The 23,736-nt window shown below is 41.7% G+C and overlaps 1 protein-coding gene and 1 long non-coding RNA gene across 4 annotated transcripts in view; both read right to left on the minus strand.

The window, feature by feature from the left end:
* Nucleotides 1-4,562: 4,562 nt before the first annotated feature.
* LOC135178988 (uncharacterized) lies at nt 4,563-12,262 on the minus strand. Its single transcript, XR_010303817.1, has 3 exons — nt 11,060-12,262; nt 5,161-5,243; nt 4,563-4,597 (listed from the first exon to the last, which is right to left on the minus strand). It is a non-coding gene; the product is annotated as an uncharacterized LOC135178988 (long non-coding RNA).
* Nucleotides 12,263-19,888: 7,626 nt separating this feature from the next.
* NDNF (neuron derived neurotrophic factor) overlaps nt 19,889-23,736 on the minus strand; it is a 29,067-nt gene continuing 25,219 nt past the window's right edge. For all 3 annotated transcript variants that reach the window (XM_064149903.1, XM_064149905.1, XM_064149902.1), the window contains 2 exons: nt 22,720-22,844; nt 19,889-21,943 (listed from right to left, as the gene is read on the minus strand). In XM_064149903.1, coding sequence (XP_064005973.1) covers nt 20,556-21,943; nt 22,720-22,844 — 1,513 coding nt within the window. In that variant the 3' untranslated portion in view covers nt 19,889-20,555. The remainder of the gene's footprint in view (nt 21,944-22,719; nt 22,845-23,736) is intronic.

Raw genomic sequence — 23,736 nt, forward strand, 5'->3', positions numbered from 1 at the left:
GGGTTTTTTTACCCTTCAAGAATTTCAAAGTATTGGTAGATTAGCTTTGGCAGAATCCACAGCAATACCAGAATTTGATTCTGGCAGCTGACAAATCTGAGGATGAGTGTCAGTCACTGTGATGGCTCCACTTTCCCAGTTTGTACACTCATTGGTTCTCAAAACATTTCTGCACTGCAGATTAATCAAGTTTGCAGCTTCCTTTCTGGATCTACATATCTCCTTTCCAGCCTCATTCACTTTCTCTTAATCTGAGAGGATCAGGAGCAGCACTTTAAAAGCCATCTTTGGCATAATTGGATTGTACCCCATTTGCAAGACATAGCATTTTCAGAATATTTTCTCTTTGTTCATGTATATCTGCAGGTTTCCAGTGTGCAAATAACATTTAGCTTTGACCAGATAGGCAAAGCTTTCAGTCAGATACTTCCCTGGAATTTGCCAAGCCCATTTCTCAGGCTGGCTACAAGGTCATTAACTTTGTGTGAGATCATTGTTCCTTTGTCATTGCAAATGGCTTCCCAGACCTTCTACACTGCAGTATCTGGACCAGGATGGGAAAGGGGCTTTGTAGCTTCTCATTTTTCACAGGAGTTTTCAGGAAGCAAAGGTTTCAGCTTCTCTAATGACAGAATATGAGGGGAAGATGAGAAGAGGAATAGCATAGAGACCTCTCAGGGGTTTTTGTTCTTTTCTCAGTTGCACAAAGTTCAGCCTAAAAAAATGTAATTTTTTTTACTACTCCATTTCCCAAAGAAACCAGCTAATATCTATGGGGAAAATCCTGCTCTTCTTCAACTCAAATAGTAGCAACTATGGTATACAATGCTGACAAGCTGAATGTGAAGCCATATTGCTTTAGTTCACACAACATGCTAGCACATGCAGACACAATGACCCTTCTTCTGTTTCTGAAAACAAATCCAATAAGTGTAGTACCCTCAAATGAAAGATTTAGAAACAGAAGCAGCAAATTAACTAACAGAGCTTAGTAAGAGCCAAGTATGTCTTTAAAGTCTGCCCTGCTTTGAGGGCAATGGCACCCTTGCTACTAGTAATCACCAGGCACAGTGACTCTAAGTACCTGGAACAAATTGTGTTGACATGGAGTCAACCTAAACCATATGTTATACTAGCAACTAAAAACTTAATGTCACATCTCAGACAATGCACTTTCCTAAACAATTAAACATGATTTTTGTAAATATGACAATAAGCCACATCCATGCAGGGTTTTTTCCAGTTCTGTTGGGTTTTTTTTTCTATATATTCTGGTCATCTGAAAAACTGAGGTTACTCTTCCCCTAATATACCTCGTTTAGCTAAGGAAAATTTCTTTTGGTTACTTTTTAGGGACTGTTGGTTGGTTGGTTTGGGGTATTTTTGTGGTTGTTTTGGTATGTGTGGCTTGTTTTTCCTGTGCTGATTCTTTCAGACATTCCAACATAAAGAATTATTTCCCCACCAAATCTGTCTTCTAATCAATGCTTTTCCATAAACCAATACATGCTTGTATTGCAGTACTCCATGTCATGCAAAGCAATAAATGGCAAGATTAGTTTTTAACTTGTGTCTTTTCTCTGCTTGCATGCATGGTCAATTTTTTTTTCCTCAGATATTTGAAGTCCTGGAAGTTAGCTCCAGGATTTCAAAATTAAGAATTTTCTCCTTTCCCTTTGGAAATGCTAAAATACATACATGTGTTTTCCTTTCCATTTCCAAGCTGATTGCATAGTGTTTATTCTTCTTGTTTCAGAGGATTTTAAACTAGAGTTTTAAGCAAATAAGTACCAGATTCAGCTAGTAACTCAGGTTTCATTCTAATATATTATGTAATGACCACTTAAGCCACATCATATGGACCTAAAAGAAGCACAAAGTGATTTGACTATAGTAGATTTTTGCTGATACCTCACATAACTTCACATGTAGGAAATACAGGGAAGAAGTCTAAAGAGCTAGTAGAAAATGGTTACAAATACTGAGTAGCAGTAACTCACTTTTAGAGTAGCATGTTCTGCCCTGATCCCTGTAGTATTTACTTTCTTATCTGGAGAAACTGAAGGTGTGAGCTGATAAAAGAGATTGCAAATCAATAGTGAGAAGATAACTATAAAAGATAAGCAAAAGGGATAGAGAATACAATTGCATAGGTAGCAGCTCTTAGGAAATGCTGGAAGTAGTAGTGAGTCTTAATCTGAATTTGAGTTATTATGCTGGCATGAAAATATAATATATACTCTTATTTGTTCACCCTAACAAGAAAAGAGTGAAAGATAAAACCATGGAATCAGAGAATGCATCAGGTTGGAAGTAACCTCAAAGATCATCTTGTCCAAACACCCTGCAGTGAGCAGGGCACATCTTTAACTAGATGAGGTTGCTCAGTAGCCCACCCAGTCCAACCCATCTTCAGTATTGGTTTAGCCTCATCTGAGGAACTGGGTTCATGTTGAGGAACCATGTTTCAAGAAAAAAGTCAACAGCAGACTAAGTTCTGACATGGTTTTGTAAGGAAAATCATGTCTAGTGTATCTAGTTTCTTATTATAGCACTTGCAGGCCTTATACATGAAGGAGAAATCCAGATAATAACCACAGACATTGATCAAAAAAAAAAAGATCAGAGGAAAGATTTAAGACATTCAGGCCTTAAATAATCAGAGAACAGAAAACTTCTGGAGATGTAGCAATAGTCAAACACATTAAAATACTTAAAGGAAAAACAGGAAAAAAAATCTTTTAATGACCATCGTGGACATGAGAAGAATTAACAAACCAAAGCAAGTCAGAATTTTTACATTGAAAATATTTTCCACATGAGTAAAATACCTGCACAGGCTGCCTGGCAAGGTCACTGGGCTTTCATCAACTTACATCAGCTTCTCCTAGACACTGCCATGGAGTGACCTCTGGAGTACTCACATGTTACATGCCAATATAAAAGAAAGCAGAAAAGCATGGGCTTAGAGAATCTTGGAAACTCAGAAATTGGAGCTCAGACCTCCTTAAAAAGCATTTAGTGCAAGCCATCTCCATTATTTCTGCCAGTGACAGGAACTGACAGAATCACTTTATGTAGTAACACATGAATTCTTGGGCAATATCTTTACAGGTTCTAAAATATGTCTTCCTCAAGAGTGACTTCAGGTCAGAAGTGACTTCCTAAACTGATCACCACCATGTTTTTCCTGTCAGCCCCCTCAGGATCAGCTCACCCTTTTTTCCCTCCATTAAGGGAAAGTGACTTTCCAGATCCAGCTTCTCCCTGATGAGCTGGTTCCTTCAGTCCTTACCATTCACATACATGCCCCATTGCATAGCTGTCATACCTTCTCAGGCCTCATTTCCCATTAGCCCTTGCATTGGGTTGATCATATGCTCCTCCTGGGAGCAATAAGTCTTAAACTTACCTATTTCCTTTCTCCTACTCCTACTTACAACCTAATCTTGAGAAGGATCTTCATGTAACATGAGCTCTGTCACCAGGCTGATTCCTACTCTGTGCTACTATTTTTATTTGTTGAACAAACATAGAAATTAGGTTCCCTTTCAGTACCTGCTCTGTGCCTGTCATTTAACTCATCACAGTCGGCAGTTCAACCACACAATAAATTCTTTATGAAACCTTGAAGGAGCTTTAATGCTCTGAAATATTTTTCCACCATTCCTGAACAGGACATGGAAGTGGGAACACCATGTTGGGTTTTCCTGTAGCCAGAAGACAGCTGACTACTGTACTGTGAACTTACAGTGGTTTGTTAATATTAGTATAGCAGATGGATGACAACTCTCACTACTGACCACTGCCTTTCATCTCTGCCACATGGTGCTGGATACTCATATTTTCACTTCTCTACGAATCTTTAGCACTCCACTACATAGGGTATCATAAAGCTGCTACACAGAATGTTTTTAAATGCTTGGAGAACAGCTACATGCACATGGAAGATATTTCTCAGAACTGCCAGCTATGGAAAATTCATTCTGGCAATATAAGCACATTTTCAAGATCTGTCATGTCCTTTGCTCAGGGACTTGTCTTAAGTCATTTTCTTAACATCACTTGGTGAAGTTACTCAGTTTCGCAAGCACTAAGGAGATCAAAGACAAAACCATCATTTTTCTGCATATGAAAGTTGTTGTGTTTTTTTTTTCTCTAAAGGAATCTGAGAATTTTTTATCAACAGGCCTTTGCAGAGCCAGCTCTACCAACACCCATGGTCACGAGTTGATGAAGGTTTAAGACCTGCATGATCAAGGGTACCATGTGCATTTGTTTAGAACAAATGGAGCCTGAAAAAAACCCACACAACAAACCAACCAAAAGAAACAAACCACCAACATTTGTGAGGAATTCTGGTTCCATTAAGCCACGCAGGATAAATATTTGAAAATGGCTTTTCTGTTGAATGGTTCCATCTGCAAAGTCCAATCCTCATTATAGTTGGCCTGACACCATGGGTAGTCAGCAGCTCTGTCCTGACCACTCAGAGTTCAAAATGCAGTCGGCTGAAAGTGTAGGATGAGTGAAAAACAGACCTGCAAGTTACCTTTTGGTATGCACAGCCAGCAATATAACCTAGAGTTTTGCAGAACTTGAAATACATAGAGAAGACTCATGTTAAAAAAACGAAACTCCATTGATGATGTTAAAAAAAGTCATGTCATAACATTCTAAAAACTGATTTCAATAACCATTGTTCTGATTTACAACCACCCACTGAATAAATTCCACTGCAAAATTAAGTTGTGCCCTCTATTAATCTTCATAAATAACACTTGTTTTTTAATTGCAACTATCTAAAATTTCACTGTCCATTAGACAAATAGAAACAGTTCCTGAAGCCATAACATGAAAGTTCCTGGCTACTGCACTTCTTGGAGCACTCTGTTTCCTGTTAACATTATTTAACTGGGTGCCATGAAGTAGATACAAGATTGTGAAATGTCCTTTCTATGGAGATTGTATGCCAGACTCTAGAGACTGCTTAATTCCACTCCCCTATCCCATGGATACAATACCAAATAAGAAAACTACAAACATAGTACTCCTATTGTTATTAGAAAGAAAAGTTACACAAGAGAGTATTTCACAATATTTAGCAGGATCATTTATTTAACTGTAGCAGTCTTATTTTCAAGTCTGTAGTGTACCAACCTTCTAAAAAGCCACAGTTTGGGGCAGAAGTTGATTCTGAGAGCACATTAAAGTCAGCAAGGAGTTCTGTAGCTATCTGAAATCTGTAGAGAAAAGGGAACAATGGGAAAATGTGTGCATGTAATGTGCAGATGAATCTGATGATAACCAAGAGGATAAATGTACTTTGAAAAATATGCTTCTTAAAGAAAAGTAATAGGTATAGAAAGACGTCTGAATGATGTCTGCCACTATGTTGCTTCCTTTCTGAAATATTTATCCTTGGTGAACAAGACCAACAATTCCTACTGCTTGGTACCTACAGATTTGGAGCTGTAGCTGGTTCTGCTTTCCCATGTGCAAAGCCTGCCTATATAAATGCTTTCCCTTAGCTCAAGTGTGTAGTCCTCTGACATTTCAGGGAAAACAATAGCACCCCTCTGGGTCAGGCTGCAGAGAGTTTGGGTTTGATATTGTTTGTGGGATGCTGTTCTATTTATCACACAATAGGGTTTCTTTTTCTCCATCGGTTCTATTGTGTTGGATCGCACTGCTTTTTTAAAGTTATGTTGTAAGTTACAGCCCTTCAGGCACCCTAAGGCATCTAGATGCTGGGTGCCCCATAAATTTCAAGTTATTACTGCTCAGTATTGCTGTAAATGAGTTAGTCATCTCTTCTCATAAAGCAGCCAGGGAATGGACTGCAAACACAATGCAGCTGCATCTCGTTTCAGAGCGTGTCTTTCAAGAGGTACAAGACATTAACGTGCCCTTTCTGAAACTGTATGAAAGTGTGCCCAAACTACAATAATTTATCACAGAAAGGCTGAATGAAGCCATGTCTGCACTCAAGAAGCAGCCACAGTTTGCCCTTCTTGTACAGCACAGCTGTAGCAAACCTGCATGCTGAACGTGCTTTGTTGTCCTGTTAACACGTACACAACAAAAATAACATGGGTTTGCCTCAGCGAGATTATTCTTGTAACATGAAGGGACCCTCAAAGAGAAGTGGGAGAGAAGGAAGTACAGTGGAAGCAGAGTGCTCAGTGTGCAGCTGTTACTACTGTCCTGCATGTCTAATCTGAACTTCCTAATTCACCCAACCTGCTCCTTACGTAGTCACAGGCACCCCTCTATACACACAGACCCCCCAACAAAGAAAAGAAATAGAGTCTTCATTTCCCTTCTCATGTTTTGTAGGGAAAAAAACCCATGCATCATCTTTTCTATTTGGAGTTGCTGAATTTTATCATTTGTGCAATAGTTCTTGACTCTGTATTACTTCCATTTAGTTTACCAACTGCACAAAGCAATCAAAAAGTCCATCATCATATAAATCAAAACATTTATCTATTCCAAATGCAGTATGACTTTGAGGAGTGCCACAGCAGCCTGTTATCAGTAGGATCTAGAGCTGACTTGGAATATATCCAAAGTCATTTTTATCAGACTCCAAGCATTCCTTCTTATGACAGATCATTTAGTAGCAGTTTTGTTCATCCCTTCTTCCCATCACTTCCCTTCTGTGAAAACAATAACAAGGATAAAGAATACACCCAATGAGAAAAAAAAAATCACATTCATTGGAAAGATGGGTGGGAACATGGATTCCCTGCAGGTTTGAGTAACCTGCAAGCTTCCACTTGTCCATTCAGTCAAAGAGCTTATACCCAAAAGTCTTGTCCAAGGGACAGACATTTGGACTGAGTTAAGCTTCCAGGGGGTATGTGTGCAAAGCTCCAGTATGAAAGAGTTTTTAAAAAGGCTGCATGTTTGCTAGTTCTATGGTTTACCAGAAAGGTCATTCTTTAAGATGTTTTCAGTTAATGAAAATGTGCCCCTATTCTTGTTATTGTTGTCTGATTGTTCCTTTCATGTATGTTCCTCCCCCCTCCCCAATATCCTTGTTTGTCATCCTATTGTGAAGTATCTTGCTGCTCCTCTAGTAGTCATGGAACTGGTTAGACGCAATAGATTTGAACAACTTTTCATTGCACCAGTGGTTAGCTTACAGATGGGTATGTTTCTGCCATAACAGCTTCTCTGAAACTCATTAGGGAGTTTTAGACTGGAGCAGGATGAAAGCAGCCCTATTAATTGTGCAGTGTAGTATGGGAGGCTGTGAAGCTTTAGCAGATGAAGACTTGCTGTACTTCTTAGGAAGCCTTCATCAGACCTTTCATCCTAGTCTGGTACACTGAGCAGACACCTACACTTGCATTCTACACAAGATGTCTACTACAGCTGTACCAAATGTGAGCAGTTATTCATCCTATGCAGAAAACACACCAAATACTGAACCTCCACTCTTCATCTGCTGAACTCGCAGAAATAAGCAGACTTGACAGTGAAAACAAAACAAAAAACATCAGCAATGAAGGTCTTGAAGGCACAAATTCCAGTTGCAGTGCAGGGCAATCAAAGAGATCTCCCAGTTAACCTTTGCACAAACTGGAGGCGTGGATAACTGCACACTTTCTCCATTATATGAGAGAACTCATGACAACCTGCTTGCCTGTTTCAAGATGGCAAAGAATATTAGAAAAATCACACAAAGCAGCACATAAACAGCTTTGAAACAGCAGACAGAAAGCATCAATATATGAGTTAACAGGAGCTAAGCGTTCATATTGTACATTTCACATTTATCACAAAATACCTTTCCCCACACACACAAAAATGTCTCTGTTAGAGTTCAGGAGAGACAGTATCTAATTTATTTGTTTCGCTTTGGTATATTATCATCCTCTAAAGAGAGTGGCAGAGCCAAAAGGGCCCCTCTGCCAGGGGAAGGATGCAGTATCTTCAATTGAGAACTACTGGGTATACTTAAAGAGGGGGAAAGCAAACAGCAAGGAGTTATAATCATGCAATTCAGGCTCAGAGGATAGCCAAGAGCAGCAGGAGGAACTAGAAACATGCCCCAGTGACAATGGAAAAATACTTGCTATGGACCAGAGTGAACTTAAGAGTCTGCTTCAACCCAAAAGCCACAGAGCTGACTGAAACCAAGACTGGAAGCAAGGACAAAGTGAGCAGCAGGAGATTTGTTTATAAACCCTTCCCATGTCTAGTCTGTTTTATCTCATCTCTGCTGTAAGAGGTTTGTCTGATGTAGGCTTTTTTGAAAGAAAACCTGGGGTTGGAGCTTATAAGCTCTTTGAGGGAAGAGGTCTGGACAGACCTACCTCAGAGCTCCAGTCCAAAATTTTATTTATGTTAATGACAGAGGTATTTTGGTAACAAATACTTAACTGCTATGTGCAGAATCTAAGTAATGGCTTTGGCAAGCCATACCTCTTGGAGAAAGATAAGTGAATGACAGAATCACAAGCTACATAGAAAGACACATGAGCTCAGTAAACAATGACCTCAGAAGCAGACTTGGACACAAAGTCGGCAAGGGGTAAAAAAGCTTTCATAACTTTCCAGTCTGTCTCCACATCTCCCATGCTACATCTGAACTAGAGGCTGCAGAGCAAAACCACGGGGCAGAGCCTCCTGCAAAGCATGCTATGAATGCTAGACTGAGTTATTGTACAATCAGCTGTAATGCCACTTGAGCAAGGCCAAAGGAAAGTGATCAGACATCTCCAGAACACCATGAGAAAAGGGGCTTTGTCAATAGCAACAGGGAACCTACAACTGAATGGGGTCCAGAAACAGTTGTAACTCGTTTTAACTTACTATCCAAACCAGATCAGCAGGCACTGCCTTTGTGTCCTTTAGGTCTGCCTCAGCCAGTATGGAGGGGGCATGAGACAAGTTACCCAGTATGCAGCAGTCCCCAGTTACAGAGGAAACAGCACCACTGTATTGTCTATACACTGTCACGCATCATCTGCCTGCAAACTCTGTTGCACCGGCCATTGTCACTGTGTTGTCCTCCCCAGCAGCCAGCTGCACGGTTTGAACAGAGAGGGTGAGAGAGCACAAGGAACTCATTAGAGGTTAGGAGCAGTTGCCCAACATGACTCAAAAAGGGATCTGAGGAAGCATAATGGAATCACTCATGAGCGACTGTCCATCCGGTGAACATCTGCAGCCAGCCTGAAGCTGCTCCTGCTCTCAAGACAGACCAGTTATAGAGAACAGCACAATATATGCATTAGCTTAGTGTACCTGCCCACTGATTTTAGACCTGTCAAACAAAACCAGTAACAAATTTTGGTCTAGGAAAGAAAGGCTATAAATAGACAGTACCTGAGAAAACAAAAACCAAGAGGAGGAACAATGCCTTGTTACTGACACTGTTATCGGCCAGTGAAGGGAGAGAGTTGTCTCCATCCTGTAATTTTAACTCTGTGCAAAACAACATGGAGTAAATGCACTTGTGTTTATTTCACATTCAACTCCCTAGCTGTGTGGTGGGATATTAAGGAGAATAAACACCACAGGAATAGTAATGGGGCCAGACTGCAGCTGGCACATGTATGGTTGTGTGGGAGGACAAATACCAGAAGTGCCCACAGCCTATGTGCAAGCTCTGCCTACGCCCAGCAGGGTCTTCATCTTCATATCCTCAAAGGATGAATTAATTCCTCAGAACACAGAGGGTCATAGAATCATGAGGATGAGCAAGTCCTGATTCCACCAAGAAGCAAATTAAGAACTATGCTTAACTGCCTGAAAGGAAACACCTCCCACCAACACAGTCCCTCCATGATAAGTTATCTGGCTTTGAGATGTATGTCTGTTAAGGATGTTACTATTTTGTGTCTATAAACAGTAAGCATTCAAGAAATAACAGTTCCACCTGTTGTTCTTCAGTTTTCCTCACAGTAGGTAGGATCAGTGAGGAAAGTTTTCAGAGAAGATATCTTCTTAAAGTGAATGATAAACATTTATCTAGCAGTTCATCAAAAAGTACTTCAACTCTAGACTTTTCAGCAGGAAGAAATCAAACTGTAAAACAGTGGACTTTCCAAAATACACAATGGCTGCAGGATCAGAATGCCTCCTATAAATTCATGATTCACTCATGCCTTTGAGATAGAGAAGTCCCTTTTTTGTCAAGCCTAAAGTCAAAAAAGAAAGTTATGCTGGAAAGTAGTAACTAAGTGACCTGATGACACTGGTAGGTTTTTTGAATGCTAAACTTGCATTTATAAGAATTTCTCTTTTTATTTAAGGAGAAAAAAATAGCATGTCCCACACACCCTGATATCAGCAGTGGTTGCCCAGGCAAGCTGAGGATTATGATTATTATAATCAGTTATGTGGACTTCAGAGAAGTGATAAAAGCATTCTTCCAATGCATGCTTTGGAACCACTGAACAGATGAAGTAAGAACTTGCATCTCTGACAGGATTAATACCAGAAGTTTATAAAGCAGTCTAGACACTTATTTAGAAGACTAAACCATCTCTGAATGGTATCAGTTGCTATCCTAGCCTTTCAGAGATTCACTGAAACTCTTTAAAGATACTCTAAAATATCTAGAGTACCTGAAGACAACAAATGAAAGTCTCTCCTCAATCACACAGAGCTCCTGGGGAAAAAGACTTAATAGATAAATGATGTGAAAAGCCCAGCTTCTCCTCCAGGTATAGGTTTAAATTACACAGCCTGAAACAGCTGCTGCAGCTCAACAAGAAAATGCAACATTTGTGAAACAGCAGCTTGAAAAGGCAGAGTAGTGGAGAAAGTAGTAAAGAATGTGCTGTAAACATTAGCGCTTAAAGACACTGGAGGGGGAAAGAAGTTTAAAATGTTTTACTTTACAAACCCTTTAAATCTCAGGGTTTATTCTATATCCCTCTGTTTCACCTGAAATAGTGTGCAAACCTAGGTGTGGAACAGCACAGGTAACAAAATGAGCATAAGACAGAATTTAAGTTAAACCACTGAGCACCAGACAGAATCCAGATTCTGATCTTCTTCCCCCCATACTTTAGGCATAAGCAGGATAATTTCTTACCTCTCCTCCCAGAAGCAAAGCAAGCTGAAACAGTTTCCCACTTGTGAGTAATGCAGAAACAGTCCTACTTAAAACTTACAACCAGGTTTCACATGGTCAGTCAGACCCCTCACTACCAGGCTTGCTAGACTTGAACAAAAAAAATGTTGACACCATTAAAATGAGAATTCAGGTCCTTTAGGAAGGTATGTATTATAAGATTAGTAGTCAATAATCCTGTCAACCTTTATTTAAGCCAAGCTATTGGAGCAGAAATTTACAGTTAGTTCAATTGCCTGTGGCTACAAACACACATTTCTCTTGATAAAGTGAAAAAACTAAGCACACAGCTGCTTACTTCTAGCAGGTGTTATACTACCTATTACTAACAGCAGAGGTTTCGCTTGCAACATGACACAAATAGCATGTAACCTCTTTATCAAATTCTGTATCTGCTATTGCTTACTTGGCATCCAGAGTATCTAAGTGGGGGGTTCCAAAATGTTCAGTGATGGCTGGACCCCACTGTCACCAGAATTATTAGGAGTATGTTTGATGAGAAGTCACACCTTCTGGAATAGCCTTGTATGAAGATGGTGCACACATACCAAATGTGACTTGCTGTAGTGGGAAACTGAATTAGCATCTGCTGAATCTAGGAGGAGGCATTTTTAGATTGCCCACACTGAAACCAGTCACATAAGTACAAGACTGATGTAGTAAAGAAAGCAATCCATTGACTCCAAAAGGCTGAAGATTTCAATTCAGCTGTCCAGAGCAAGAGATTGTTTCCCAGAAATCCTGTCAGATACAGCAAACACTAAGGCAATTTTTATACCCTGGAGAAAATGTACCTAACATTTCTGTATCTTATTTCAAGCACTAAGTACACAGCTGGTGTTGTAATTAAAGAGCCAAGCAATACAAATACCTCTACACAGATCATATAGATACATTTACTTCCTAATCAAATCAAGCCTCTGAATATCTGTGCCTTTAAGCACTCATAATGGGTTGAGTTGAATCTGCTGATGATATTCAACACCATGATGCCATCATGCCAGCTTCGAAATGCAAGTGCTGGCTGGAGCAAAGTATCATGGGGCTTGAAGTTCAGATTGCTACATGAGAGGATTCCTATTCCAATTGCTGCTTCCAGTTTCTTGGTTTGGGGTGTTGGTCTCTTGCACTGGGTAAGGGGAACCATTCTATCGCTGTCTTCTGCTGCACATAGGCTAAGGTAGTTGTGCACTGGATCATCTCCAGTAAAACTCTTTATCTCAACTCAGAAGCTTTTTTTGTGTCCCTTTCTCTCCCATCTGTGGGGGGAGAGAGTGGCTTGTGAGAGCAGGTTGTGCTATCTCACAATAGAAGCCCCAGTATTACCATTACTGCCACATGAAAAAGTCTGAACTACCAGCTGAACAGCTGAACCCAGCATTAAAACAGCAGGCATGGCAGGGGTGGGCAAAACAGGTAATGAGACTCAGCATGTGTATCAATACTGCATTAATATCCCCCAAATCCAGAAATTAATTATTTCCTCTGTATCAGCTTTTAACAGCTTTGCCACTATATTGTCAACACACGTTTGTGATATGAAGTACTTTTTACTCAGAGAGCAAAGACTTCTTTTGTTTGTTAAAGAAGACATCATAGTTTCTATTAAATCTCTTACGCATGAAGTTAGCTGTCTCAGAAGACCTATGCAAGCACAACATAGATGCACTTTTCAGAGGGAGGGAAGAAGAAAATATTTTCTTTAACAGGGCCAGATTTACAAATCACTCATAAACAACTGGCTCAAGTTCTAGTATCACAACAAGAAAAAGTCTCTCTGGCAGAGCAAAAAAGCAGAAGGCCTACAGATCTGAAAATTCTCCTTAAAACTAGAAGAGCAAAGACAGACTCACCTATCTCTAACCACCAACTTATCTTTTCCTCTTCGAAGGCATCTTTTATAGTTCACGTTTAAAGGCTCATTAAAGGAAGTAGGGTCACTTGGCCCCAGTAGTGGGGCTGGTAATGAAGCCCAGCTGCATCCTCCCTGGCTTTGCTGGGCTGAGGAGCAGCCATACACTCTACAGAGCAGGCAGACATCTCCCTATGGAACTGGCTTGCACTTTGTGTAGTGGCTCAGAGCAGTGAAAGTGAGGGGAAAGCAGATAGGAAAAGCTGTCTTCATTGGTGTGGGTTTATTTTGTACCATAAAGTCTATGTAGGAAGGAAGACCTGCAGGAAAAAAAGGTTTTACAAGGCTTTCCTCAAGTTTCTATGGCTTCAGTAGGTGACTTTGTGTTGTGGAGGCAGGGAATTAATGTGGCCAAGTCAGGAATATATATAAAATAGAATTATTTTATTTTCCTGGAAACCCTGCCCCCAGAACTATACACAGAAATTAATTTAGTTTAATTAGCAGACTCAGTTTGAGAAGATCTTACAAGGACACCATAGATAGAATCACAGAATCAACCAGGTTGGAAGAGACCTCCAAGATCATCCAGTCCAACCTAGCACCCAGCCCTAGCCAGTCATCTAGACCATGGCACTAAGTGCCTCAGCCAGGCTTTTCTGGAACACCTCCAGGGATGGTGACTCCACCACCTCCCTGGGCAGCCCATTCCAATGCCAATCACTCTCTCTGGCAACAACTTCCTCCTAATATCCAGCCTATACCTCCCCTGGCACAACTTGAGACTGTGTCCCCTTGTTCCATTGGTGGTTGCCTGGGAGAAGAGGCCACCCCCCACCTGGCTACAGCCTCCCTTCGGGTAGTGGTAGACAGCAAATTTGACTATTTTAGAAGTCAGGAGTTGGAAAAGGCCAAGCTATAAACGCAGCTTTCCCCCACTATTCATCAGGCTGAGCAGAAAGTTTACTCACAGGTGAGCCAGGCTGGCTGAAAGGGCTGCCCAGACGCTTGTCAGCTCTCTCTCTTTCAAAAGACAGCTGAGGCTCGTTAGGTCTATCAGGCTTGCACAAAGGGCGCTTACGGTGGGCAGAGGTCTAAAGCAGAGACGGTCTGGTCCCTCAGGAGCTTGTCCTTCGCAGCGCCAGGGGATTCTCTGCAGGAACTATCCAGGCGGGGGAGAACTCTCAGATGGGAACCCCAAGGTGGGAAGCACCCCAATATTTATACCCTTCCTAGACAAAGAGCAGAGTTACCACTCCCTAGGCACGAAGACCACAGCCAACCCCAGCCCGATTCCAGCGCGGGCACTGCACGGGCACCCCTGGTGCAGGAAGGGCCCTTTGCTCCCCTGCTTCATGCCTGCAGGGCAGGGAGGGGGAAACAGGGAAACCACAGAGGGAGAGGAATTTTGGGGTATACCGGACTCCAGGACACTTTGCTGATATGCCATAGCCACATGTTTTTTTAACACCATCATTGTTACTTTCCTGTCAGAAGAGGAAGTCAAAGTGCTCCGAGTTTATTTGGCAAAACCATGCATCTTTTTCTGCTGCACCTTCTAAGCAGATGTGTTTGAGTGAAATCCACCAGCAAAAATAACTGAAATGTATAATAGGAAGAAAAAAACAAAAAACATTTATGTTCCTCTAGGCTCCTAACATCACTAGAATGCCAGGAGACCTTTTAAGTAATAGCAAACATTATGAAATGGAAGAGGACATGAAAAAAAACATTAATCCTGCAGTACACTGCTCCTTCCTAGCTTCCCACACTAGGGAAAGGACTTCTGTATACTTTGGCATCCAGAGTCTTATCAAATATTTTCGTTGCACATGCCAAGTCTTTATCTGTTCATTTTAGCTTGGACCTGCAGTAATGCTTGCACAGTGAAAATGTAGAAGGGGAAGCAGAGTGGAAACATACAGTTAAGTTGTCCACTTTATTTCACTGTAAGCAATTAGTTTATGGTTAAGAAGAATATAGATTATTATTCATGGAAAAAGAAGCCAAACAGCCTCCCTTTTCCAAGTTGTCAAATACATTTTTGGCCAAAGAAACAATTTAAATTCATCCATGCACATTATTTGTCAAATACTGTCAATTCACACCATCCTTGTACTCTCTAGAGAGCCTCATAGTTTAAAGCTCAAATCTTGCAATGAGATCTGCTTAGGGAGACCCTTACCTCTGTGCTGTCTTCCAGCCATGGCAGGTCCCCATGTGGATGGACACAGAGCATCAGTTACAAGACAAGGACATAACTGACATTAATTGTACCGGGTAGCTATTTATTGATACACAAACCAGGGGAAGTAGCCAGAATGCTTTGAGAATAGTCCTCAAAAGACAGTCTGCAGTGCATTCAGCAAAGTAACCCCTTCCAGCAGTTTCTTCATTTGCTAGTTTAATTCATTATGCCAAGCGTGAGTTTGTTTGACTTCTTTGGGATACCTGCTTGTGCTTTTGAAGCATACAAAAGCCCTGTGAGGAGATGCCACACTTTGCAAACATGAATTATGTTCCTGAGCAAGTGAAAAGACAGAATATGCATTCATGCCAATAATGAAGGTCTGAATTCTTTTATTTGAGACATTAAAAAGTCTCCCTGGATTAACACTTTGACCTGAAGCGCTCATTGAAAGTGACCTTAAAAACTGAGAAGGCTCAGTGGCCAGATTAGCAGAACTGCAAGACAGTTGGCATTTGAACTAAGCACTGCACTGCAGAGCAAAAGGTTTGTTGCTGGTTTTGTTAGCAGCAGTATATTTTTTACAAGACAAGATAAAAATGAGTACCACTTGTAGAAAATGGAAAATCTGACTTCTCTAACTGAGACAGATGGGGCGGGGAGAGGTGAATGCTGACTAGTCCTAAGCCTCTGTCAAAGACCAACAGCTTGCTTAGTATACAAGTAACATTTGATGACTGTTGGTCTTTAACCTATTGTGAAAGATTTTCATAGTGTCTATCAGCTTTCAGTCTATGTTTTCTACTCAGTACAAAGCAAGTGTAAATTATATGCTTTAATGAAATGTGTCTTTACTTCTAAATAACACAGATGTCCAGAGAAGGGCGACGTAGCTGGTGAGAGGCCTGGCACACAAGGTCTATGAGGAGAGGCTGAGGGAGCTGGCATTGTTTAGCCTGGAGAAGAGAAGGCTCAGAGGTGACCTCATTGCTGTTTACAACTACCTGAAGGGAGGCTGTAGCCAGGTGGGGGTTGGTTTCCTCTCTGAGGCAACAGAACAAGGGGACACAGTTTCAAATTCTGTCAGGATAAGCTGGATGTTAGAAGGAAGCTCTTCACAGAGAGTGATTGGCATTGGAATGGGCTGCCCAGGGAGGTGGTGGAGGCACCGTCCCTGGAGGTGTTCAAGAAAAGAGTGGATGAGGCACTTGGTGCCATGGTCTAGCTGACTGGATAGGGCTGGGTGCTAGGTTGGACTGGATGATCTTGGAGGTCTCTTCCAACCTGGTTGATTGTATGATTCTGTAATGTAATTAATAGATGTACTGAGAACTGAAATTACTGTCTGTGCTGTGCGGGTCTGGGACAGCCTCCATGTGGGTCAGTCAGGCTAAAGGTGTATTGCCACAAAACTAGAGGACTGCTATTGCAAAGATTTATGAATAGGTTTCTAAGCAGAGTGAGAGAAGAGTGCAAGGTTCCTGGTACACAGCTGCCTATCACTGTTTATGTACTGAATTAGATAACAAGTGTTTTCATAACCCATCTAACAGAATGTTCAAGCATGATAACTTCAAAGCTAAATATTCAAAGACATTTGAGCCATTACAACTACTGCAGTTTTTTTTGCCAGAAGTGCTAAGGTTTTACTGTTCCAAATAAGGATTTTTTTTCTCCCTGGTATGTTAACTCTCAAAACTGCTACTCACAACTCAAAGACAGATGGCACTGAGACCCATACTTCATTGTTACAAGTGGGATTCTTGAAAGTAAGTTGCCTGTCTGTGTACAACTGATGGACTTGTTCTGCAGTTTCGCTGCCATCATAATCTCGTGTTCTGTAACTCAGGGACCATTCTGTCCTTTGGGCTCTTTGAAGCTTAGATTGTAGGGCTGCTGTCAGATTTGTCAGTAAGTAAACCAGTAAAATTAGATAAGCTCCACCTTGATTGATGAAGGTGTTGAAGATTATTTTGCTGTGGTATGCAGTGGCTCAATGACTCTTTATTCATTTAAAGACAAACAACAACAAAAATCTCTTCTCTGCTACCCAGTCCTGCAGTAGATATGCCTTAAGTGAGGGAGGGTGGTGGTATCCTGCTTCCCTATATCCCTGCACGTTCCTCAACTGCACAGTCCAGCATGGCATTTTCTTCCCAAAGGGACACATGCCATCAGTATAAATGCTGAACTCCATTTAACCTTCTATTTTCAAGCTTATGCATCTACTTTAGTTATCTCTCCAGCCTTGTGCTTAACAACCTCTTGTATGTGATATGTATTTGTATGTGTATTTGATAAACCAGCACATTTTGACTCTTTATGCCAAGTATTAAAGTTTTTTTTCACGTAAGTTTTGATGTGAAACTAGGGATACAGATATTAATCCAGTGTCATAACAGGATCCAGAGTTGTGACTAAGTCAGACCCAATGTAAGGCATCAATTCAAGGTTACTGTGGTTAGTGGTCCATGTGAAGTGAGTCTGTAGATCTATTTCTCTGTAGACTGAAAGCTGTAAATTGGTAATGAGGTAAACCAGAGGATGAAGGCATGTGTATTCTGAACTGCATTCACAGCCAGGCTGACTGGCAGTGATAGGGCAAAAGTAAAGCTCTTCAGTCACCCATGCACGCTGTGATTCCATACTTTGGACTTTGTGCTTCACAAACACCCAATCAGGACTTCCTCAGTAGATGATACCTATTTAACACCCACTTCAGTCATCTCTCACTTAAGGGATGACATTTGCACTGTGTAAAGTCTGGAGTCTTTATTTTTACTCCATCTTTCACATTCAGAACTGCCTCTCTCAGGTCTACTTGACTGCATTAAGACCTGAATAAGACCAGGAAGATTAGTAGATGCGATACTAACACGGTCTCAGTTTCATGCAGAAGAACAGAGCTTGTTGTTAGGGAAAAGAATTCCAGTGGGAATAAAAACAAATATTGTGGCATTTTTCTTAGAAAATATAGTATTCAGAAATAGAAGAGGCATGCATCTTGGGGATTTGTTTCATTTTGTGACATACAGCAAACACAAGCAATTAGCAAACAGAAAAGCCAAGTGAGCTGGCTAAAGGAAACAAATACAGCTGGAAACAAATACAGTTATGAAACATGTTTTCAAGTAAACAACAGAAGGGGTACCATTCCCTATAAAAATGGCAGCAGTAAACAGAGAAATGCCTAAAAAATCCTAGTGTTGCCTTAAACTGAAGGATTCACTGATTCTGCAATTCAGCAACTTTTTGGACTGAGGAACACAAGGAAAGCATCTGCCTCGCATCTGGTAATCTAACACTGGTACCATAGGCCCATTCTTGAGGGATTCCCAACTGCAGTCTTCTGTTGCTCATTTGTGCCCTGGCATGGTCACTTAGCAGGCATATGTTAATGAAGCCACCTGCTTTAAGAAATCAAGGACATGTTTTCAAGTGAGGAGAGGGGGCATCTCTGGAGAAGTAAATTTCACTTATTAGGTTCATTATATAATTACACATCTCCTGATCATCCTTCATCTTCCTGGGAGAATTGTCACAGCAAACAGCACATGAACAGTGTAGGAGCTTGCACAACCACAAAACCCTGCTGCTGCTCCCACCAGTCTGCAAACTGAAATGCTCTGGAGGCAGCAGAAAGGACAACCTGAAGAGTGCAGCTATGCGGGGCAGAGGAAAACTGGAGCTCACCTCTACAGGGATGAGGGAGTTCTTGTCTCCCCTGTCAGCATCCTAAGAGGAATCTGCTTTTGGCCTTTATGTGGATTTTGCTCTCTTTCCCTCATCTTCACAGCCCCAAGGGGACTAAGTGCCAAAGTCTCAGCCATGAGATGTTTTGTGGAGTGACACCTAAAGAAGAGACAGAAACTGGTTTTGAATAATCTCTGACATGGGCTGCCTGAGTACTGCAGACTGATACATACAATGAGACCAAGAAGAAATGTCTCTGTTACCTGTCCTGAGTCTGCGACCCGTACTATAATATTTGGGCTGCAGCAGCAACGTATCCTGCTCTTGGCTGCTTGAAATGAGGCTGGCCTAGTTGCTTCCAAAAAGTGTGTTTTCCATTAAGCAGCTCTAAACAAGTTTTTGAGTCAATGAAGGTGACATGTGGAAAAACAAATAAGCAAATTTAGACAATATGAGATCCAGACATTTAGTATTTTAAAGAAGTCTACACAATGGAAACAACTGCAATTGAAACAAAAGAGCATGGTTTTGTCTTAGCATTACCATTCTTGTCAATGGAAAAAACTGATCTCCTCAGCTTATTATTACTGTGGTCAAACCCAGCAGCATCCAGAAAACAAATGTTTTCAATGATAATCTAACAAAAATAACAACTGATTCTCTGGTGTGTTATTTATTTGAACTGTATAGTCTCTGTAACTCAGACCAGCAGCTCCTTGCGAAGCGCAGGCAGCACTCACAGCCATGACAAAAGAGGATCCATTCTCACCCTGGACAAGGAATGCGTCTCTGTGCTGTCCTGCTCCTCCAGTGCCTGTGTCACTGCAGACCTAGAGTGTGCAACAAATAGTCCTCTTCAATGTCCTGTGCTCCCTTGCAGATTTGAACTGACTCGGTAACATCAGTAAGTCTACTGGACTTCAGTCACCTTGCCCAAAAACAGGAAGAACAAGAAAAAAGAGCGATGTCCTATCTGAATTCAGTTCAAGTTTCACCATGCTTCTGCTGTGCCCAAGTCTGTTTGCCCCCTTAGAACATCAAGAAAACAGAAACAATATATAAGCTAATATTTTTAATTTTATGTACAGGAATATAACGTTATGGCAACTCTGTACATGAAATACATACAGTATTTAAACATGAAAATCAGCTAGGTAAGAATTTACATTAGCAATGAAGCTGCTCCATGTGCAGCCCTGTTAATACTTAGTTTAGATCTGTATATTACTGGGGAGAGATTTTAATAGTTTACAATCATAGAAACATAAACATTTAAAACAAGACTCTATAAAATAATTTACAGAAACCCTACCATCTACACTGAGAGAAAGGGTGTATGTCTGTGAGTTTGATGTGTGAGTAGCAAGGTGGATGAATGATGCATCTCAGCCTTTTAAGTATAAAATAATTTAGAAGCAGTTCATGCAATACGGAAGCAAAGGAGTGCCAGTTCCTTTGAGGTTTCCTGCTACCTTGGACATCTACTGAGCATCACTTGTGGGTCACCGAACACATGAGAATACCACTGCCAGATGCTACCAGAGAGCACCAGCCTCAGTTCCTCCAACAATTACTTATGTAAACATAAATATACAAGCTGATATCTTTTCTACACAGTACAAATACAGGTCACAACTTCTCAGCTGTGCAAGTAGTCAATCTGTATACTTGGAAGCAGGATAATGTTCAGAGTGGAGTTCCATATGTTTCTATGTACAGGGGCACTAGCAGAACTTCCTCGTTTTCACTAATTTGCTCTGGTATTTCACAGAGTGCCCACCATGCCCTATCACATAAACATCCAGCAGGTAAGACTTGCCAGGCTGCAGGCCTCTGATTGTCTCTGTGGTCACCGCTTTCTGGATGTTCTGGCTGTGGAAGTATTTACAGAGAACCTTTTCGGATTTCTTCCTCGTGTCTGGACCCAAGCACTGGTTCTGTACTCTTTTCTTCTGCTCTTCACTGTAATTTTCATCCACTTCCCTTTTGTAGATGCAGAATTTGTTTCTCTCTTGTGTGCCCAGCCATGCCACCGTGACTGAAGAACACGTGCGGAGTTTGTCAAAGGCTTTGATTCGTGTGTCTTCGGGGAGAGAAGGAAATGACTGCTTGTTAGGCCTGGTTGTAGCCAGGATCTTCAGCATAGAAGCACCTTTTTTGCTTCCTTTCAGCCTAATGAGATATTTAGCTTTTGCTTTTCCCCGAAGCTGGAACTGCCGCACACCCTCCACACTCTGAGACAAGAGAAGTTTTCCATCTCTTCTAACTTGGATCTGAATGGCATCCAGGCATGAATGGATGGAGAAGGTGACTTTTTGGTGAGAAGAAACAGGTGCAAAACGTAGAAATTTGGCTCCCTTCCTCTTGATGAACACATCTGTAACTTTGCCATCCTTCAGTTCGACTGTTTTCTGTTTAGCCTCCTCCTTTGTTCTGGCAAAGGTGCCAACATAGGCGGTGCTCATGTTAGTGTTGGTATTCACTGCAAACATGTCAAAGTAGTACTGTGTATCAGGCTTCAGGTCTGACACTGTGAAGATGCTCTTGTTCCAAATGCAAACTTTGTGCAGGTCGACTCTTGGCTTTGAGGGTGTTTGGCGCCCAAACTTTGACGACTTTAGGAAACCATGCTCTTTGCCAGAGTTGTCTGAGGGAAAGCCAAAATGGGCAAAGTCAAATGGACTGAAATCCAGACCTGGCTTTGGAGCCATCATGAAGGCATCATCAGAACTGAGCTTGGCTTCAACAGCACAAAGGCTTTTGAAATTGTGTTCTTTATTGATGACTATGCAATACTGAATTGGTTGTTTCAGTAAGGAGGCAGTAGGACTTGGTTTCCATGCCAGTGTCACTGTTGTGCGTCCCAGAGAAGTGACGTCGATCCTGGGATCATAAGGCAATTCAGGATAAGGTTGGTCTGACTCTGGTGTAGTGGTTGCATACACTTTAAAATGTGTATCTTTCTCTGTCGACAGTAGATCTAGTTGGTACAAACCAGATGGGGAACTAGAGGACACAAAGTACTCAACATCATTTCCTTTGTAAGAGAACAGCTCTGTGCCTTCCTCATTAGTGATCTGCTGTTTCTGTTGCTCAAGAGGTTCTGGTTCACCTAGGTTAGAAGCACAGAAGACATAATCTTCAATATGAGAAAATAAAACTCTAGCAGATATTTCTACAAAAAATAAGACAATGTGATGAAAGCAGGTGGGATTGTCTTCTGAGGGAGATGTCACCAACATTTCTGTCGATCAGAAAGGTTAATTAGTTGGGCACTGAGGTTAAAACCAAATGCAACAGAAATTGCACCCAGACAGTATAAATGGAGTGAATGGCAGCTACGACCTTCCACTGGAGTACTTCGTGCCCCTAACTTGGAGGTGCCACACACTTCCCCAGGGGATACTGACTCCATTGCCCAGAGGGAAGTGACTCCCAAATTTCTGGACTTGGGCCTGAGTCACACTATAATTTTGGGCCTAAATACAGTGGTGGGCAAACATGTGCATACAATACAGTGTGGTGTGTGTGGCATATTAACACTTGCATGAGAGGCTCTGGAAGCCTATAGGCAAGTCCCCTCAAAGCATGGGTTCAGCCCTGCTGCAACGCCAGCCTTGTCTCTCCAGTGCCTGTGTACACAGCTCACAACAAAGCCCTTGTGAAACCAAGTTACTCTGGGAAAATACAGTCTGTTGTCATGTTGCTACCTGACGACAGTTTCCCACACAACAGCAGGACTGTGGCTGAAGATCTGAACAGCAAGACATCATAAAGATGGGCCTGTTGCAAGAGTCAGCATCTCACCAAGGTTGCTCTGAGTGCCTTCAAATTCAGAAGGAAAGAAAATGTCTGAGGTACAACGGTTGTCATTTGATGGTTTGTTACCTGAACCTTCTCCACTAGTTTCCTCTGGGAGCTCTTGCACACTCAGTTTCCACTCCAGAGGGGCATCACATGGTGTCACTGTCACTGCCAAGGGAGTGTTGTCCTCTTCGACTACAAAGAAATACCTAGAGGAAGGTAAACAGACCCATATGTCAGTGAATCCTGATGGCAGCCAACTGGCTAGGACTGACTTGACACGATCAGGGTTTGTCTTGGTGGGGCAACAGAGACAAAAGTGTTACTTTCAGACAACGGCATGCAGAGGGAATATGGAAATGCCAGTCGGTGAGAGCTGGGGAGGTGAGGGGAGTCCCTCCACTAACGTGGTGGTGCAGAGCTCACACTTTTCTTGCCAAAACTGTCACTGACTATAAGCTGTACAAATGGTCACAAAGGCAAAAACGAGGGAAACGGGATCCTTCCTGGAATTTAGGGATACGCTTTTCAAAGCAGGGCACACCTTTTATGCTGTGTCCAGGGAAGGGCCCTAGAAGCACATAAAGATACATACACATTAAAATGTCTTCCCACATCCCCCAAGCACTACACATCACTTATTGTAAAATGGTTCTTGGCAATGGAGGCTGAAGGAGGTGTGTGACATGAGGAGGAAAGTGGCAGTGCTGGTCTTCCCTGAACTCTTTGGAGGCTCAGGTTATTTCTCAATCTAACCTCAGTATTTTCTGACTCAGAGGGCCTAGGCTGGGAAGTGGGGAGTTCAGAGCAAGCTAGCTTATGTTGATTCTTTAAAGCATAATATGAAATAATGAAGAGAGACAAGTGTGGTGAGGTAAGCCTGTAGTTTTAATTTCCTTCCTGCTCCCTTTGCCTCCAGACATGGTTAGTGGCCCAGCTTCAGGGAAATTCTGTGGTCTGTAGGAGCCCTGGGCTTATCCCAGAAATCAAATAAATTGGACAGACTCTCAGCTGGGGAGGCCACATTGGGATGGAAACTCGCATAGCTACTCACTTCACCAGACAGGACACTGGCATTTGTATTTTTCTGGTTGGGATCCA

This window comes from Pogoniulus pusillus, chromosome 10, assembly GCF_015220805.1.
Source record: "Pogoniulus pusillus isolate bPogPus1 chromosome 10, bPogPus1.pri, whole genome shotgun sequence".
In the NCBI taxonomy this organism is placed as follows: domain Eukaryota; kingdom Metazoa; phylum Chordata; class Aves; order Piciformes; family Lybiidae; genus Pogoniulus; species Pogoniulus pusillus.